Genomic DNA, 17,539 nt, shown 5'->3' with positions numbered 1-17,539 from the left:
TTGAGCTCTGGGAAATGGTGAAAATGGGGGCGGTGTTGGAAAAAGCTTGGACGGAGGAAATGCGAAAGAAAGGGGTCAAGACCCAAGGATAGCCAAATACGTTAAGATATAAAGAGTACCGCGTCTGCCTCAAAAATTGCTTCTGAGATATTATTGTTTTCGAGATCGGGCTTTCGCTTTCTATAAGACCGCTGCGCAGAGATCAAACGCCGGACGAAGAAGATCTGTGGAGCTTATTGCTGCTGCCGCAACCAAATGGGACCAGAGATGGACATGGGGCACTGTGTCGTAGTCCTGGTGCTTGCGTGTATTTATCTCGCCGACGACGCAAAGCGGCTATATAGTCACGTACCTAATTTACAAGTATCTCTGAAATTTCTATAAGGTCTAAATGCCATTGGCATGTCCAGCATGTCCCGCGAGCTTCAGAATCTCGTCCTCGACCTCCTTGAAACAATCCATGCTCCGAGCCGTCTCCTGCATCCGCCTGGCCGCCTCCTTGTACGTCGGATTGCGTAGAACCTCGTCAATGGCTCCCGCCAGCGCGTCCCTCGCCGGCCTCGCACACTCCAGGTCGACGCCGAGCCCGCTCCACGCCACGCGCCTGCCGTTCTCGAGCTTGTCCTGGCCCTCACCGGCAATCACCATGGGCACGCCGTGCGCGATGCCGTGCATCGTGGCGCCATACCCGCCGTTGTGGACCCACACGTCGGCGTACGGCAGCACGGCGTCGTAGGCCAGGTAGTCGACCACGCGCGCGTTCGCCGGGACGTGCTCGGGCGCCAGCCGCGCACCGCGCGATCCAAGGATCGCAATCGTCAGTATTTCGTTCCCATCGCCATCGCCATCGCCATCGCCATCGCCATCGTCTCCAACGCCCCGGCCGGCCAGGATCTGCAGCGTCGGAATGATCAGCTCCGTCGGCTCCGTCTCGACCGTGCCCTGCGCCACAACCACAATCTTCCTCGTCCTGCCATCCTTCTTCGCCGCAACAACATCCTCACCCCACCATCCCCAAAGCAGTTTCTTCGCAGCCGGCGTGACAGGCGGGAGGACACCGACGATCCTAAACCCCGGCGGGAAGTCAGCGCGCGGGTACTCAAACGCCGGCAGGCCGACCTGCAGGACAGCATCGTGCACGACGTAGTTGCCGCCGCTCATGAACATGTCGTGCGGCGGGGCCAGCGACCTCGCGGCGCCGGCCCGCCACAGCGCAGCCGCAAGCCGCTCCGTCAGCTCTGGTGCATCGCGCTGCGTCCACTGCTCCCACAGCGCGGCGTTGCGCGCGCGCCCGGCCGGCGACGGATCGAACCCTACCTTTACCGATGCGAACGGCGGCAGGTCCGCGCTGCGGATCGCCGGCGGCGTGATCGAGATGCAGATGCTCCGCGGCCGCGGCACGCCTGCCGGCAGCGCGGCGCCCAGCCGCAGCGGCATCATGCCGTAGAAAAAAGCCTCGCACAGCACGACGACCTCGCGGCCCGGGTCGCGCGCGTGCAGTGTTGCGAGCGCGGTCTTGACGCTTGACCACTGCGCGGGGATGGCGTCGAGGGTTTGGTGGTTCGAGTCGATGATGGACGGGGGTAGGGCATCTCCGTTTGTTGTGTTGCTGTTATTGGAGTCAACGTCTGTTGTTGCTGGGACGGGTAGCTGTTTTGGAAACAGCGTCGTGTCGTCGAGGTCAGCTCCGCTTTCCACGGGCATGAACTCGAGCCCCGCCGCCTCGATCCGTGCCCGGTACGAGGTCGAGCCTAGGAATCTGATCTCGGCCCATCCGCGCTCGCGCAGCCCGGCGGCGATGCGGCATACGGGCGTGAAGTGGCCGGTTAGTGGGTGGCAGGCGAAGAGAAGGACTGGCTTCTGCTTTGCCTGCTCCATTCTCTCTTTTTTTTCTTCCTTTTTTTTTTACCCAAGTTTTCTCTTTTCCTGTCCCTTAATTCTTGGTGAGACCGCCACGAAAATGGGAATTTAGGGTTCGATGTGATTCCGCTGGGAAGATATTTTGTACGCGGAAGATGATGGTGCCGATGTGAAGAAACGAGCCGCGATTCGTGGCCTGTGTGCGAACTATCGTGCAGTGATTGGGTAAACCTAATGAAATGTGGGGCCCGACAAGTAATTAACCCTGGTTGAACTGATTCAGGGCCATGTTTGGCAGCGCGCTTTATTATTGTTTTAAGTTTATGTTCTATTTGGTTTTGTTGGAACCGCTTTGTTTGTATAAACCAGATGGTCAATGAAGCATTTCATTACGGAGTGGTTAGATGGAAGTGAGGACGTGAATGCAGCGAGCACACCGTCTTTGCTTCACAGCTCAAAATTGATTCGTGGACGAGCTGCCCACGAGAGGCGGGGCTGTTGCATGAGGATTGAGGCTGAGCGTCGCGTGGGGCAGACTGACACCGCCAGAGGCTCCCCAAGGCTCCCCAAGAGCTGCCCACTGGACGGGTCAAGTTCGTTCAAGTCTGGCTCGCCCCGCATTTTCCAGACTGATTTTTACCTCTCTCCGTCGGTAAATATCAGTTCCATCATCGCACGGCTCATCATGGATCCCCTTTCGGGTATTGGGCTGGCCAGCAACCTCATGCAGTTTGTTCAGGCCGCTATCAACGTCGTCTCAACATATCGCGACATCTCGGCGAGCGCAGACGGCGTCTTGACGGAAAACAGGGCTTCTGAGGCTGTCGTACAGAGTTTTCAAGCTCAAGTCCAACCCCTTAGGGATAGCCATCACGTTCCCTCAGACCCGAGCACTTGCGCACTCTTGCAAGCGTGTGAGAATATCAATGCTGAACTCAATCGTCTTCTCACGGGCCTGCGACCTCGGCGGGATACCAAGATCGAAAGAGCCCTAGCTGTGGTCAGAGCGGTCCAGAAGAGAAACAAGCTCAAGGACTTGGAGGCCAAACTCTTCAACCTTCGGGCCCAGGTCACTTCGTTACTGACCGAGAACATCTCGTAAGCCTGTGCTCCTAATACACTTGGGATTCCAATGCTATGTAGGGTGACTAACAAAAAAGGAAAACATAGTGCACAGCACACCGCGATGAAATCGCTCTTTGGCTCCTTCATGCAGGTCGATGCCAGCTGGAAGCACGAGGCTATGGGCAAATTAAACGAGACGCAGGATATCCTTGCCCAACTAAAACGCCTACAAGACCAGGGGAGCACTAGTGCTCCGAGAAATGATGCCAATCTCCAGATCACAGCAGTCATGCAACAAGTACAAGCGGTCGTCATGGAAATTAAAGATATGCAAACATCACAGCAAGTCCTCCACAGCCTTCACTTCGATCAAATACGACAGAGAGAGTCAGAGATACCTGATGCTCACCGGGAAACCTTCTCATGGGCCTTTGAACCAGATAATCCGGGGCAAGACTCGTGCATCATCCGCTGGTGCGAATCCGAAGATCCAAGCGACGGGTTGTTCTGGATTGCGGGAAAAGCGGGATGCGGCAAGTCCACATTCGTAAAGTTCTTGCACGACCACCCTCGCACTATTGCGGCCTTGCAACAGTGGGCTGGACAAAAGCAGCTTCTAGTCGCCAGCCACTTCTTTTGGAGCCTCGGCCTGCCCATGCAGAAGACGCAAGAAGGCCTTCTGAGGACACTGCTGTTTAAGATATTTGAGAAGCTCCCCAGAAGTATCCCGATCGTTTGCCAAAGCCGATTCGACTCGCAAGGCCGCTTTATGACATGGAGCATAAGTGAGCTGGTTGATGCCCTCAAAGCTGTGGCCAGGCTCCCCGAGATACCCATCAGGATCTGCCTCTTCATCGATGGAATGGACGAGTACAAGGGCGACCATGTCGAGCTGATCGGCGTTCTCAAGACGCTGGGCGAGTCTGCCGATGTCAAAGTCTGTGCGTCCAGCCGGCCGTGGGTGGATTTCCTCGGAGCTTTTGACCAGAGTCCATGGAAGCTCCATGTTCATGACCTCACCGCCAACGACATCCGCGTCTACATAGAGGACCATCTAGAACATAACGCCCAATACCGAGATCTGCAGCGATCAAATCCCTTGGAAGCCGGTGCTTTGCAGTCCGAAATTATGCACAAAGCACAAGGTGTGTTTCTCTGGGTCTATCTGGTCATCCGAGGACTACTTCGGGGACTGAGGAATTTCGACACCATTCAAGATCTGCAACGGAGGGTCGCGGAGCTGCCCGCCGACCTCGAGCCCTACTTCCAGATGATGCTCAACGCCATCGACACGATTTACCAGGCGCGGGTGGCCAGAACATTCCGAGCACTCATTCATGCACAAATGCCGCTGCCGGTTTTGACCTTCTACTTCATGGACCAGGGGGAAATGGACCCCAACTATTTTCGCGGGCACATTAACCTCCCTGACGAGGAAGCAAAGATCGAAGCATTAATACAGCAGAAGAAAATGCAGATGATAGCCCAGTGTACGGACTTGCTACACGTGTCGCGGGATGTCAGTAGAAGCCAGCCCTTCACGCTTACAAACCGGGCTGGCTTCCTGCACCGCACTGTGGCCGACTTCCTATCATCGAATGGGATTGGCGGCTTGCTCGATAAGATGCTCCCGCCCAACACTGACATCAGGGCGTCTTTGTGCCAGGCATTTGTTGCTGAGATCAACCTCCACTCTCGGACTCCAAGCCTACTTCGTCTACCTGCGTCACCACTCGCCTTCAGAGATGATATAGTGAGACACACCGCCAGTCTGGTGTGGGCCGTCATCTACTACGCTCTCGAGAGCGAGTTTGACAATAACGATTACCATGACCGATCTATCATCCTGGAAGAACTCGGCAAAGCCGCGTTCGGCGACGACAAAGTCCCAGTGTATATTTTCGCCAAGCACGAAAGAAGTAGGGCGCGTCTCTCTGACGCCATCGAAGGTATCGATAGCTGGAATGGCGAAGTTACCCCACTCCATTCACAGTCGGTTGTCGAAGTCGCCATCCGGTGCGGTCTCAACCGCTTCATCATGGAGATGGCGCGCAACGCAGAAGAGGTGGGAGACAAGGAAGCGCAGGCCACAGTCTTGCAGAAAACATTGCAGCTGCACATGGCGTCCGTGATCCGCAACGAAGGCTTCGTAGGCTATTTACAGAACCCGGATCCTCTGAATACAGTTTTGCTAAAGCAGCTGCTCGAGTCTGGGATCTCGCCAAATATTACAGCCCCGTCTCCTTACGACCAGCCAGGGACAGATACGCGCCCAGGGACAGATACGCGCCGTCCTCGGCGGCGGATGACGGTTTGGGAAATCTATATAGAACACTTCATGCGCGGGAGCTTTTACGGTTGCGAGGAGTCGGTTCCTGAGGCGTGCAGGCTGATGATTCTACACGGCGCAGATCTGAGCATAAAGGATCCCAAGACTGGCGGAGATCTCGCCCACATGTTCCGCAATCGGTTGGAAAAGAACGCAGCCGAGGAGTTGGCTGTTCTTATCGAGAGACAACAACAGAAGCAACACTTGGGCGGATTTGGAGATGTCCTCTCTCATTGGGGAGCATCGTGGAACGACTAGACTACCTACCTGGTCAAGGGTTAGTGACAAGCCGGCAGCGCACGTCCAGAACCTATTCGCCTTGTTGCGCGGACCGCCGCCGCCGTACCCGTCGACACCTCTATAATCGGCCCTGCTGGGCTCCTTGCAGCCGCACTTCGGGTTCGCCTTGTGCACGCCCTCGGCGTCGGCCCATGTCACCCAGCGCAACGCGTACGGGCACGTGCGGCATCGGTAGTACCGGCGCCCGGCGTTGCCGTTACGGTTGCCGGGACCGGTCGTGTAGAGGCCCGACGCATGGTCGCAGCTGTAGCAGGGCGGGCCGTTCTCGCTAAGCTCGACGTCTTCGCCAAGGAGCTGGCGGGTGAGTATGTCGTGGTTGTAGGTGGGCGTGGTTTCTTCGCTCATTGCTGACGGGATGGGTGCAAGCTGAGCTTTGGTAAGGTAAGTCCTTGTTGAGTTAGTCAGGGTCGTCGTTGTTTGCGAGTTCACTGTAACACACGTACGTACAACGAGGGTGAAGAAGACTTTTGTGCCAGGCTGGCTGATCAGGGGTGTGCTCGAAACAAGAAATTCCCAAGATTGAAGATACTCTGTGAAAGGTTTGATGGGAGAAAACCCAGGGCCTGATCCTGTGGACCCGGTTGGGCTTTAATGAGCCGTTTGTTTGTTCTAACCGGTAAGTTGCTGCTGAAATTTCTTTCTCGGTATTGGACCACGTTTTTTTGGGGGGGGGGGGGGTTGCACAAATGCACTGAGCCTACATCATGAGCAACTATCGTGACTATATGATTGGGACGTCCCAAAGATGAATACGGGTGGCTGCTCGCATCCATATGATTGACGCAGTCTCCCGCCCCTAGTATTGTTTGTCTGAGGTGCCTGAGAAAAAAAATTCTCGCTAGGCTCTGGGAGGGAGCCATCTCATCTCGGTGAGCTGCAGAAGTGCTCAGCCCTCGAATCTCCAGCTGCGAGCAGGCAGCGAATTGCTGGCAGCCGATTAGCGCCAAGCCACGGAAGCACAAGCCAAGAGGCTGGGCCACGAAAATGCCTCGGGCTCGTACATATCGTTTCGTCCTTCAACCTCGACACATAGCCACAGCCATGGAATCTCCAAGCATCCCGCCAGCCACGCCTCTCTGCCCGCTCGACGACCGGCGCTCGGCGCCCGAGTTCTACGTCAGCTTCTTCGCCGTCAGCTTCACGGCGCTGGCCTTTTTCTTCAAGACCATCCAGCAGCAAGAGGGCCGGCTGCTGTCTTGGAACGTCCTGCTTTTCTACCTAGCACCTCTCGGCTTCGTCTTCAAATACGCCATCGCGCTGCTCGGAATCTTTGGCGTCTACAGCTTCCGCGTCATCAACGACTGGGCGCACGGCCGGCCCGGCACGGCAGACTGGGATGATGCAGCCGCCAGCCTGCAGTGGCTGTTTGGAAAAGTCGGGCCAGAGCAGCAGCAGCAGCAGCAGCGCGACGACCGCTCGGACTACGAACCGCTGCCGGCGGACGACACGGCGAGGCGCGCAAGACGGCGCCATTCTCTCGAGGCGGCCGCGCGGACCGTCGGGAAGCTGCTTGCCGCGCTGCTGTTCCTCGTGCAGTGCTCCGGCACCATCTTTCTGCACGGCCGGCGCATCGAGCGGGACGCCGTCGCCACCATCGACCAGAAGACGTTTGAGCTGGCCTGCGCGGGCCTGCTCATCGGTGTGGTCGCTGTCGGGCAGACGCTGCGCTTTGGCGCGTTCGGCAGGACGGTCCCGGACGCGTCGACGACGCGGCTCAACCGCTTCGCGCTCTTTTGGCGGGGCGGCGCGCACGAGAAACTCGCCGCCTTCCAGCTCTCGGTTGGCATGCGCTTCTGGACGTGGGCGGCCCGGAATCTGCTGCCGTCGGCGATCATTCTTGGGGTCGTTTATCGCGAAGTCCTGGCGGGAACCCTTGCAGAATTCCTAATCATTGACTCCTGGCAGACCTGCCTCGTCACGGCAGTTCCGTTCTTTGTCTCTCTCTGTGTCTTGCTCGCCGTGGCCCCGTTTACAGAGCTTGGGAAGGACATGGGTGCTGGAGTACGGCTGTCCCCCAGGCTGTTTGTGCCGTGGTGGCTATTCTATCCGCTTTTGGCTGCGGCTGTTTCGATTTTGTCGCCGGTTGTGCTCCTCGATATCGTGGCGCCGGTTATGGAGGCCATGCTGGCTGTGCTCGTTGCCTGGCCCGGAACTTACGTCTACTCTTTCTGGGAGGTCTCGGCGCTGAGCCAAGCGCCGCAAGACAGTCCTTGCCCGTTGCTGTGGTCTGATCCGGTTTCCCAATACATTCTGTGGCTGGCATAGAACACGGTATCATTGGCGTCTGCAGATAGTGACGAAACAGCACTCTATACAGTGGCGTCTCTGAGGTTTCATTTGTTCTACTGTCGGAGCGACTTCCACAGTTAGGCTTGTACCCATCATTAGGCACACGAGGTATTATTGCAGAATTCTCGGGCGTGCACGACGACGTCTTGGTGCACCGAAACAGTCCGAAAGGATGACGGTTTGCGCTTGTTGCGCAGGTTCTTGGCATCGAGATGCTTTCTAATTATCGGGGAGAATTGACCAACAGGCTGGCTCGTGTAGCTTCTTTATTTTGTCGTGGGTGGCCATCTTAAAGTCTGAAATCGAACGACCGATGCGACTGTGCAGTTTTGGACGGTTTGTAGGAATTACCATCAATCAGGTTTAGTGCACGGGCTACACCCGCCTAAACACGTGGCGCAGCACATGACCGCGGGGCACCCTGACTGAGCGCCTTCGTGTCCCGGTAGTTCGTGTCCTTTTGGTAGACATAGAAGAATACGAGCAACACAACCACCCCACCCTTTCGCAACAGTTACTATAGTGACTAGCACGGATGTCCTTGTCATTCCAACACGGTTAAATGTGCAACATAAGAAGGAGAGGCTTGGTTCTGTCCCTTCCACAGGCTTCTTTTCCCTTAAATATGTGTGCTCAACTGATATTAATGTTACCCTAGGTGGCCCGAGAAATAGAAACACTGACCTCCGGTTATCTTATTACATCGCATTCTAAATAAGGTGACTATGTGATTTCCAGGTCATGGTGGTGCCACCCATAATGGTTGCCCAGGCTCTTGTCCTCTTCAAATTCGGACACGTCACTTTCCTGACGAGAGACCGAGAGTCTCCTCATATTAATCGGCACAAATACAAAACCACAGTTAGGTAACATACGAAGTGGTGGAAAATGGGTACAATACTGCCTGTTGTTCGGGTTTGACAAACAAATATATAGCACAGTTGAAAAGACATCATGTCAGGACTCCCGAAGAAATGCAACCGAGATCAGCTAAAGTCGCAAGATCGGACGCCTCATTAGTAGGGCTAAATTAATTATGAGGAACTTGCAAGACCACTACTGCTGGCCACGTCCCATGGTTTCTGGTTTACCAAAAACAGAGAGGGGAGGGCAGACGAGATAGTGAAATTGCAATGTTGCCATGACTCCAGAGCTCCTTTAAAAGGGGCCACCTGAGGTCAGTCGATAACTCAAGGCACTCGCTGAACCACATCACGAAAATTTGCCACCTGTGTTGCTTAGATCCGGACAGCACAGAAATATTTGGGCTGGAATCAGGTTGACACTACGGCCCTGACCCTTGCGTTTGTTTGTCGTGCTATAATGGACCATTACACACCGGCATCTCCAAGGCACTTTTCCCGTCGCAAAATATATAAACCATCTCCTCGATTTTCTTGAAGAAGGCCGAGCTCTCACATCTACATTCACACAATCTCACCGACTAAATTTAAGCCAAAAGGTAGCCACCTCTATATCACAGTTCGCTGAGAAAATCTCTAGCGCTTTTAGTATTCTTTCCCCAACCGATTTTAACGAATGCTAAGTCTTACCAGACCAACTACGGATACTATAATCCGGTTCTCGTCTCAGTAGTGGCCACCATCATGCCGAGCGGTGTTTGGAAATGCCCTGGCGGCTGCGGTACAGACCTGTCGACAGGGTAAACAGCCGACGAGTGCGTGACATGCATCTCGTATGTGTAGTACCCGAGGGTGAAATAACAAAGTGCCACTGCAATGTCTGCATACGAGAGAATCTAACCTCGACTGTAGCAATAAGCAGGAAAAGAAAAACAGTGATAGCGGAAAGGGCAAGGGCAACGATATTAAGAAATGACTTGGAGCCATTTGGCGATGCCGCCGGAGAGAATCTGCAGGTTGCAAGGGTTGGAAACGTTGACTTCGGCGCAGTGCTTGACTAGTGACTACTAGCTAGGCCTAGATCAACAAAGTCTGGTGGAATTGTGAATTAGCTACAATTTTGCATCGTAGCGAACAACGTTGCAGTTTCCCAGGTCACGCCGAGATATGGTTCCAGGGCAACCCTTGAATTGCGGGTGAATCCCGCATCCGCACCAGTGGGTCCTTAGCGCATCGGCTGCCAACGTGAGCCCTCCTAGCCCCACCCACTCCCGCTGCGACTCCGGAATTTGACTCAGTCTTTCCCAAATTCTATCAAAACACACACGCACGCACGAAAAAAGGGCAACGCGACCCCAGAAACCCGGATGGAGCCGCTAAATATCAGTGACTTTACGACACCCTCTCTTCAACAAATCAACAAGGGCCGCTGGTCTAGTGGTATGATTCTCGCTTAGGGTTGTATCCTGAGCAAAACATGCGAGAGGTCCCGGGTTCAATCCCCGGGTGGCCCCTATTTATTTGTTCCCAGCAACTCAATCCAGTTGAGTCATTTGGAAATGACTTGCATTTTTTACTTCCTTGGCCTTCTTCTCTTCTCCCACACTCCATTTTCGGAAGTCTCCTTCCTTCAGTAATGTCAATTTAAATTCTCAAATCTGCCCCGTGTGCATATCCCGTTGCAAGCGATAATATTTAATCTCTAAACATGGTGCCATTGCTAAAGAGAAACCACAGGGCCAAATGAAGAGCAGCCGGTTTGAAACAGGCGCCCAGGAGCCAGCTCGGCCATGCGGAATTGCACAGTAGACGAGAGCTTCGCCTCACACCCGAGACCGAGGCCCAGGTGCTGGGAGGGAGGGTGGGTGTTGGCAATGGCGGGATCCTCGACCTCGAGGGCCTAAAGTCGGGGATTGGCTCAGACTCAACCGTAGTCGGCCAAAACATGACCGGCCCGTCGATGCCCGCTTGGAACCGACGGAGAGCGTATCAGAGTGTCTGCCAGCCGTGCTTGCGTCTCTGGACAGCGGCCAACAAAGCGCTAGAAAATCAACCGAACGCCGCATCATGCAAGACGGAACCAATGGCGTGCTTTTTCCAAAGCTGCAAGTGTATGCGGCTTTGGCGAACCAGCCTGCAAATCCTTTCTACATACGCCAACTGACATGCACCTCTCATGCAGGCCAGCCAAGATTGGAGTGCGCCCCGAGCCGGGACTGGGGCAGCATAGAGAGAGCTGGGTAGAAATATCAGAGTGGGTGGTCATTATCCTAGCCTCTTATTCTAAGTGCCTCCAAGACATTTTGGTGAAACGGGCGTAGAAAGAGCGAAACAAGTTTAGCTTGTCAGGATTGCTTCTTCCTGGACCCGCCGGGGGAAGCAGAGATGACGCGAAACTAGTGCCGATCTGATGGGGGTGGCTTGCGGAGTTGATGGAAACCAGCCAAGCAACTAGGATATTTGTGTCCTAGGTGCTTGTATGCACCGCCACTAGTCGTCACACGGCTCGACATGGCCGGTAAGGAACTTACCTTAGCCTCGCCGCCTGAGCCTCGCCGCCTGAGAGGGACCGCCCCCCTCATATTTCCCTCACAAACCTGAGCCCTCGCCATGGTATAGAAACCACACCACACTTCGCATGAGGACGGGCCTGTCAGCTCGCTTTCGAAGCAGAGTGAACAGGAAGGAACGAAAAAAGAACCTTCCCCGAGACCTTTACATACCAAGAAACCCCAAGCCTTCCCCGAAGCTCAACATGGGTTTCACCGTGCCGACCCTGTTCGGACCGCCCGCCGCAGTCTGCGAGCAGCGCCGCCTCCTGCAAGCCTTGTTCATGGCGACGCAGCCTTGAGCAGCGATCTTCCCAACCCCCCACAGCCCGACCAAACCATCCGCCTCAACACGCCGCCTCGACTCGGCGGCCGAGGACATCCTCAACATCCTGCGGCAGACGCGGGCGTCGGAGGCGCACGAGCAGCTGACCAGCAACTGGACGCGGCGGCGGGCACGGCGGGCGGCTGGACGGCAGCCCTGGTCGAGCGGCTGATGCCGGCCGCCGAGTACTCGCTCGCCTACTACCGCCAGGTTGCCGGCTGGGACGCCGTGTTCGCGGCTGCCTACCACCGCTCCATCGCTGCCGTCGTCCACGAGTTCGAACACCTCGTCGCCCACGCTGAGAAATACCCTCTTGATATTGCTGTCTGGGCTGCGGTGCTCGAGCTCACTGCCCTGGGTATGTATCCTCGCGTGTCTGCTGCCGATCGTCGTACGCCTGCTCGGCTTCAGCGGGCTAGGGCCGCCTGATTCTAGTGCGCTTCTTCTTGTTTCTTTAGTCTAGACCACACAACACACATTCATCTTTCCACTCGCCCGTCTTGACTTGGAACTCTTAGCCAGTGAATCGTCCAAGGTTGCTGATGGTTAACTGTGGAATCTCGACGCAACTAAGGCTCCTTTGCCGCGTCCTGGATGGCGCAGCACTCCGGCCACGTGCCCCGGCGCGCCTTCGTCTCGTTCCTGAAGCGTCTCGACATGGACTGGAGTCAGGTTTAGGGTTGGTTTTGTGAAACGGGAAAAATGGGGTTGTCTTTTGTGGCGCGGAGTTTTAGGACGACAACCCGTCAACCATCCAGCATCCACAAGCGCAAGATAAATAAAAAAGAGGATAAACCTCGCTCCGAAAAGCACAGCACTTGCCCCTGACCAATGCCAGGGCCAGGTCTAGAACCTGGTCCAGCGTGTGTGTGTCTAACAGACAACCTTTCGCTCCTTTGTCTTTGTCCCCCGTCACCGGCTCGGTGAAAGACCTTTTTGTGGCGTCCCCATGGCGTCCCCAACGCCATCCTCTTTGAAGCCGGGAGAACAATACTAACCGGGAACCCGGGGGCTTACTATTGTTCGTCGTGCCCGCAAAAAAGGCCCCAACAGTAGTAAAAAGGGGGGAACACCACCCAGGACCTCGAGCTCGGCTTGGCGGACTCGATGTCCCAAAGCGGCCAGGTGGGAGCTGGCAAAGAACTTGGGCAGACAATCAGCTCTTCGCCGTGGCGTTCGTGGCGCCCCTTTCGCCCCTTTCCAGAACATCCCCAGTTGCCAGTTGGGATGCACCTCTTTATCTTACCACGATAGTAGGGCATCCTTTTTTGTGTTGTATTATGCAAGCTAGCTGTCTGACGGGCATATAACAAGATGCCGGGCGCCTCTCCATCCCCTCTAGACACCCACCTGTTTTGTAGATAGTTCTCTTCCCACCTAGCCTACTTACTTGCTCTATCCCCACAACAGAAGAACACACACACCTAGACTCTCAAAATGACTACCCCAACCCCCGCTCCCAAGCCCACCAACTCCACACCAGCAGCAGCTCCCATCATCGACGACCACGCACTACTAGCGTCCAACTACGCCTCAGTAGAGAGCCGGTTCGGGTGGGACTTTCTGCTCGGCGGCAACCGGCACTTTGGGTACTACGCGTCGGACACGTGGTGGCCGCTGCCGTTCGCGGCGGCGTAGCGGTAGATGGAGGAGTAGCTGTTCAACACGCTGTCCGCTTAGCCCGGGGCGCGGGTGCTGGACGCGGGGTGCGGCGACGGGCACGTGGCGCTGTTCATGGCGGCGCGCGGGGGGCTGCGCGTGACGGCGTTCGACGTGCTGGAGCGGCACGTGGCGAACGCGCGGCGCAACGTGGAGCGAGCGGTCGCGGCGCAGAAGCTCGGCGATGAACATGACAGTGGCAGTGGTGGAAAGGGCACGGTGAGGGTGGAGCACCTGGACTTTGCGCACCTGGGCACGCTGCCGGCGGCGTCGTTCGCGGCCGTGTACACGTCCGAGGCGCTGCTGCACGCGGCGGACCCGGCGGCGGTGATGGCCGAGTTCTGGCGCGTGCTGGAGCCCGGAGGCCGGCTCGTCATGCACGAGTTCCACCACGACTTTGCCGACCAGGCCGTATCGCCCGGCTACACGCGCGAGATCAACAAGACGGTCGTCGAGGTTCCCCGGCTCGTGGCAGCGGGCCAGGCCAAGACCAAGCAAGGGCCAAGACGGCGGGGTTCTTGCCTTTGATCGACTCGAGGCCTATTTCACCAAGATTCTCGACGCGGCTGGGTACGAGAATGTGGAGATCAGGAATTACTCAGACAACATCCAGCCGATGCTGCGGTTCCTGTCCGTCTTCGGCATGACGCGACACGTCGTCCGGCTTCTCCGTCTCCAGAAGCTGTTTCCCAACGCCGCGGCGTCGACAGAAGGCTACGTGGGTCAGGAACATTGGGCATATGCGTCCATAAGCGCGACGAAACCAGACCCGAAAAATCGTCGACGGTAAGCTGGGTAGTGGGCGGTGGGCAGCGGGCAGCGTGCAGCAATAAATGCATGAGATGGGGAATCTGGGCAGTGGAATCTGGGTATTATATTGGTCAAGGTTGGCGATGTCTGTGGTATTGTACAAATAGATACGTATTGAACCCCCATTGCTGGTCTTCCCCTCTATTGCAGATACCCCAAACACGAACATGCCTTTTTATGTCCCCAAACCCTGTCCAAGTATGCGTGTATCCACCACTTCAAAGACGATGCAAGGCGCGAAAGGACACGCGCTTGTGTAGTTTAAGATCGAGTTTAATGTGGTGAGAAATGTAACGAAATATGCAATAGTGAAAGAAATACTCTAGGGGTGTTGGGCCGCTGCTGCACCAGCTCAAAGTCCAGAACGAAACGAAACCAAACGGGGTATAGTGCGTAACAAAGGAAGGCATGACAACCCGCTAGCCGGGGATCAACTTCGAACATCGCCGACTGCGTTTGGGGAGTTCCTCTCCCACAGCAGCCCGCTGATCTTGCGCCTTAATCCCATGCGGTGCAACAGAGACGACTTTCCAGGGCTAGTCACCGGCTGGGCAGACTGGTCTGGCATCAAGACGACGGGGAGTGCGACGGGTGGGAGCCCCGACAGCTCCAGGGGCGGCGGGCGATGAGGTTGCGCCTTCTGCAAGACGCTCCGGATGGACTTTGCGTCCGCCGAGGGCGTGGCAGACCTCTCGAACCCAGCGGCCAGTGGAGACGTGGGGGTTCCACCTGGGCCTTTCCGCTGATTGCCGCCGCTGAGGTAGCCGCTGTCGTTGGACTCCCGGCTCGTCAAGCTGGACTCGGACTGTTGCTGTTGCGGGCTGTGGAATTGTGGTGGGCTAGCGGTGCCGACCACAGAGCCCATGGTCGTGATTGGCATGTACTCGCGTGCCGCGACCCATTTCCGTCCCTCTTCGACCTGGTCTTCGTATCGTCTGCTTCGCCCCGTGTCTTCGGTTTTCTGGAGAGAGGCAGCCGCTCGGTTATCCAAACGCATCGACTTTCGGTTTTGCCGAAGAGCATCAGCACTCTGCTCGGAACCGCCGGGCACTTTGATGGTCAGGGCTACGTCGCGCACATGCTTGGGACGTTGCTCCGGAACTAGGAGCTCCTTCAACCTGCCCGAGGAGTCGCTGCCCTCGCGACGGTGTAGCCTGTTGTTTCCTCTACCCGCAGCGGTCTGCTCGCCTTCCTCCTCGGGGCCGCGATGCTCTTCGATCCTTCTCATAGCCCTCTCCTCATTCCTGCCCTGTATCGGAGAGAGGTCTGGAGTGCTTCTTCCGCGGTTGGTCAGGGGCCGTGGTGGAAGAGGCTCCCAGTTGTCCTCTGGGGAGCTATCACCACGAGAAGCCAACGAGGCGGCACCCGAACCCGCCTGTCTGGCGGCCGAATCCTGCTCTGCTGGTTTCCGGAGCGCCATACTCGCGCGGCGGTGAATATCGGGACTCGATGGCAGTCCGATACCAGCCCCGGGGCCAATGGGCTGCCCCACGGCGCTTACGGGCCGGGGTGACTTCTGAGCCGGCACCATGTTGCGGGGCTCCTCTCTGGCAGGGGTTTGCTTCTCTTCGACTTGTCTGAATGACGGCGGGGGCTTGCCGTGGAAAGTCTTGCTCCGGGCAGGAGGCTGGGCCACATCGACAGAGCTCACGCGCCTGTGAGATCTACCGCGCGGCATGGCTGACCAGTCGGTGCCGGCAGAGTGGTCTCTGGCTCTCCTCTCGCCACCCGAGGTTCTCGGGCGAGCAGGGCGGGGGCTCGACTCGCGCGAACCTCTCGAGTCGACAGGCGAAGCGTTGCGTGCCGCCGCCGCTGCCTTTCTCCTCCTCGATACGGCTCGGACTTCGTCTTCAAAGGAAAGCATGCTTCTGTCGTGCTTCGGGGTCGCGCTTTCAGGCCGGGTCAGGGTGCGGGCCCGGCGTCTTTGCGAGGAATATGACTTGGGCGAGGCAGCAAGAGGAGACAGCGACTCGTCTTCGTCGTCTTGTTCGTCGTTGACGTGGACGACTTGGAACTGATGCTGCTCGACGGATATGGGGTTGTGGATGGGGCAGCAGATGATGCTGCCGGACAGCAGCCTGAGGGTCTGCATCTCGATGGACCTCTCGATGGAGCAGTACTTTTGGATGGCGATGGCCCTGTTGCACTTCATCCACTGGAGGTAGAAATGCTGCTGCCCTTCGACACAGCCCGCGTAGGGCGTGTAGTCAAAGGTGCACATCTTGGGGGGAGAAGATGGAAGGCAAGGGACAGCGAAGGAGGATGTAAGAGTTGGAGACGGGCAGAAGCGAGCTCGACACGTCCAAGTCGCAACTGACCCAAGGCGTAGTAGGTATGTGAACAAGGTCAAACCCGCGGTTAGGTTGAGGACGGTGCACTGCGAGACATGATGGCGAGGTGTTGTGTTGTTGATGAGGGAGAGGGACAGAGGGAGAGTGATCGACAGGGGAGGGGACCTGCACGGCTGCGGTGGTGTCGGGATGGTACCCTACCTTATACGGTATCCAGCTCACGCATCAGACCGACTGCCAAGTGAGGTGTGTGCTGCGTGCTCGGTGTCCTGCGTGCTCGGCGTTGTGGAGTAGCCAAGGCTTGTCGTTGATAGTGAGGTGACAGACAATTGACATTGGATCCCCTTCCAATTGACATACGCTGGGCGGCGGCGCAGGGGAATGAATGGCTGGGACCTCGGGGAACCCTTGGCGGTGGTCTGGCCACGCCACTCGCTCGCTGTATGGATTGCGGGGCAGACATCCATTGTGGAGGTGGAGGCTGGTCTCGGTCCCGACGGCCCTCAACGTTCTTACCTCGACGCCTCACCGGGAGGCCATCCGCAGCGTGATTCACCGCCGACCGCTCCTTCCGGCGGAGGTTCTCCTTTCCCTCAACCTGATAAGCCTGGCGCTGTTAAAATTATCGACCCAACGGCTTCCATGGAACAGCAAACACGACGTCTCTGGCCTCGCGAACGGGCCAACCTGGGGTTTCGCGGATTTCCAGTTCCTGGGCGCATTTAAAAATAGATGGTGCACATGTGCAGCAGCCCGTCCGCCGATTATTGGCGCCCATGGCTACATGCCCAGCGAGGTTTTCCAGGCCGCGATTGGCGGGCAAGGTGTGATGGCACGGGATGTCACGGCTGGCCTAGCCCCTCCCGTCCTAGAGCTATCCGGTTTGGGCTAGCGTGTCCCGGCCTTTCGCTTGGCTTGCAACGTGAACAAGCGAAGGATGCAGTGCCCAAGGGCAGGCGCTAAACGCACAATATTCCGCACCACAGAGAGCAAAAGCGTCGAGAGAAGAAGGCATGCTCCCCCGTGCAATCACGGTGAAAATGCAGGGCGAGCTGTGCTAGTTTGCCGACTTGAAGACTTTTAATTCGGCCTCGCAGCAGTCACGAGCAGGTGTGATCCGGCATCACGCATGCTTGCCAGGCCCACCGCAAACTCCTCCAGCCACAGCGTGCGCATTAGCACGCGCTACTACCGCGCTA

At 56.9% G+C, this 17,539-nt stretch overlaps 7 protein-coding genes and 1 non-coding gene across 8 annotated transcripts; 6 read left to right on the top strand and 2 right to left on the bottom strand.

The window, feature by feature from the left end:
• Positions 1-336: 336 nt before the first annotated feature.
• B0T26DRAFT_716791 (uncharacterized protein) lies at positions 337-1,250 on the bottom strand. Its single transcript, XM_060442291.1, has one exon. It carries the CDS (start codon positions 1,165-1,167, stop codon positions 388-390), a length of 780 nt encoding a protein of 259 aa, XP_060294540.1. The 5' UTR covers positions 1,168-1,250; the 3' UTR covers positions 337-387.
• A 157-nt stretch (positions 1,251-1,407) lies between these two features.
• B0T26DRAFT_716790 (uncharacterized protein) lies at positions 1,408-2,248 on the top strand. Its single transcript, XM_060442290.1, has one exon. The coding sequence runs from the start codon at positions 1,541-1,543 to the stop codon at positions 1,970-1,972; it is 432 nt and encodes a 143-aa protein (XP_060294539.1). The 5' UTR covers positions 1,408-1,540; the 3' UTR covers positions 1,973-2,248.
• Positions 2,249-2,545: 297 nt separating this feature from the next.
• On the top strand, positions 2,546-5,512 carry B0T26DRAFT_677579 (uncharacterized protein; the record flags this gene model as incomplete). The annotated part of the gene is made up of 2 exons (XM_060440118.1): positions 2,546-2,958; positions 3,031-5,512. The coding sequence occupies 2 exons, from the start codon at positions 2,546-2,548 to the stop codon at positions 5,510-5,512; spliced, it is 2,895 nt and encodes a 964-aa protein (XP_060294538.1).
• Positions 5,513-6,595: 1,083 nt separating this feature from the next.
• Positions 6,596-7,819, top strand: B0T26DRAFT_677578 (uncharacterized protein; the record flags this gene model as incomplete). Its single annotated transcript, XM_060440117.1, has 1 exon — positions 6,596-7,819. The coding sequence occupies one exon, from the start codon at positions 6,596-6,598 to the stop codon at positions 7,817-7,819; it is 1,224 nt and encodes a 407-aa protein (XP_060294537.1).
• A 2,310-nt stretch (positions 7,820-10,129) lies between these two features.
• B0T26DRAFT_t184 lies at positions 10,130-10,220 on the top strand. Its single transcript has one exon. It is a non-coding gene; the product is annotated as a tRNA-Pro (tRNA).
• A 997-nt stretch (positions 10,221-11,217) lies between these two features.
• B0T26DRAFT_781622 (uncharacterized protein) lies at positions 11,218-12,656 on the top strand (the record flags this gene model as incomplete). Its single annotated transcript, XM_060446711.1, has 3 exons — positions 11,218-11,224; positions 11,444-11,938; positions 12,155-12,656. The coding sequence occupies 3 exons, from the start codon at positions 11,218-11,220 to the stop codon at positions 12,256-12,258; spliced, it is 606 nt and encodes a 201-aa protein (XP_060294536.1). The 3' UTR covers positions 12,259-12,656.
• A 283-nt stretch (positions 12,657-12,939) lies between these two features.
• Positions 12,940-14,035, top strand: B0T26DRAFT_781612 (S-adenosyl-L-methionine-dependent methyltransferase). The gene is made up of 2 exons (XM_060446710.1): positions 12,940-13,707; positions 13,778-14,035. Exons 1-2 carry the CDS (start codon positions 13,315-13,317, stop codon positions 14,027-14,029), a joined length of 645 nt encoding a protein of 214 aa, XP_060294535.1. The 5' UTR covers positions 12,940-13,314; the 3' UTR covers positions 14,030-14,035.
• A 371-nt stretch (positions 14,036-14,406) lies between these two features.
• B0T26DRAFT_359216 (uncharacterized protein) lies at positions 14,407-16,497 on the bottom strand. The gene has a single exon (XM_060434594.1). It carries the CDS (start codon positions 16,268-16,270, stop codon positions 14,480-14,482), a length of 1,791 nt encoding a protein of 596 aa, XP_060294534.1. The 5' UTR covers positions 16,271-16,497; the 3' UTR covers positions 14,407-14,479.
• Positions 16,498-17,539: the final 1,042 nt, after the last annotated feature.

This window comes from Lasiosphaeria miniovina (assembly GCF_030549165.1).
Source record: "Lasiosphaeria miniovina strain SMH2392-1A chromosome Unknown B0T26scaffold_5, whole genome shotgun sequence".
Taxonomy (NCBI): domain Eukaryota; kingdom Fungi; phylum Ascomycota; class Sordariomycetes; order Sordariales; family Lasiosphaeriaceae; genus Lasiosphaeria; species Lasiosphaeria miniovina.
Note: the sequence above shows the minus strand (reverse complement) of the source record. Positions and strands in the feature narration are given on the sequence as shown.

Bases quoted from the DNA above. Each gene is read 5' to 3' on its own strand.
- B0T26DRAFT_781612 (XM_060446710.1), top strand. From the start codon at position 13,315: ATGGCGGCGCGCGGGGGGCTGCGCGTGACGGCGTTCGACGTGCTGGAG. The intron at 13,708-13,777 runs GTGGCAGCGGGC...GATCGACTCGAG, and splicing joins TCGTCGAGGTTCCCCGGCTC to GCCTATTTCACCAAGATTCT.
- B0T26DRAFT_716790 (XM_060442290.1), top strand. From the start codon at position 1,541: ATGGCGTCGAGGGTTTGGTGGTTCGAGTCGATGATGGACGGGGGTAGG.
- B0T26DRAFT_716791 (XM_060442291.1), bottom strand. From the start codon at position 1,167: ATGTTCATGAGCGGCGGCAACTACGTCGTGCACGATGCTGTCCTGCAG.
- B0T26DRAFT_359216 (XM_060434594.1), bottom strand. From the start codon at position 16,270: ATGTGCACCTTTGACTACACGCCCTACGCGGGCTGTGTCGAAGGGCAG.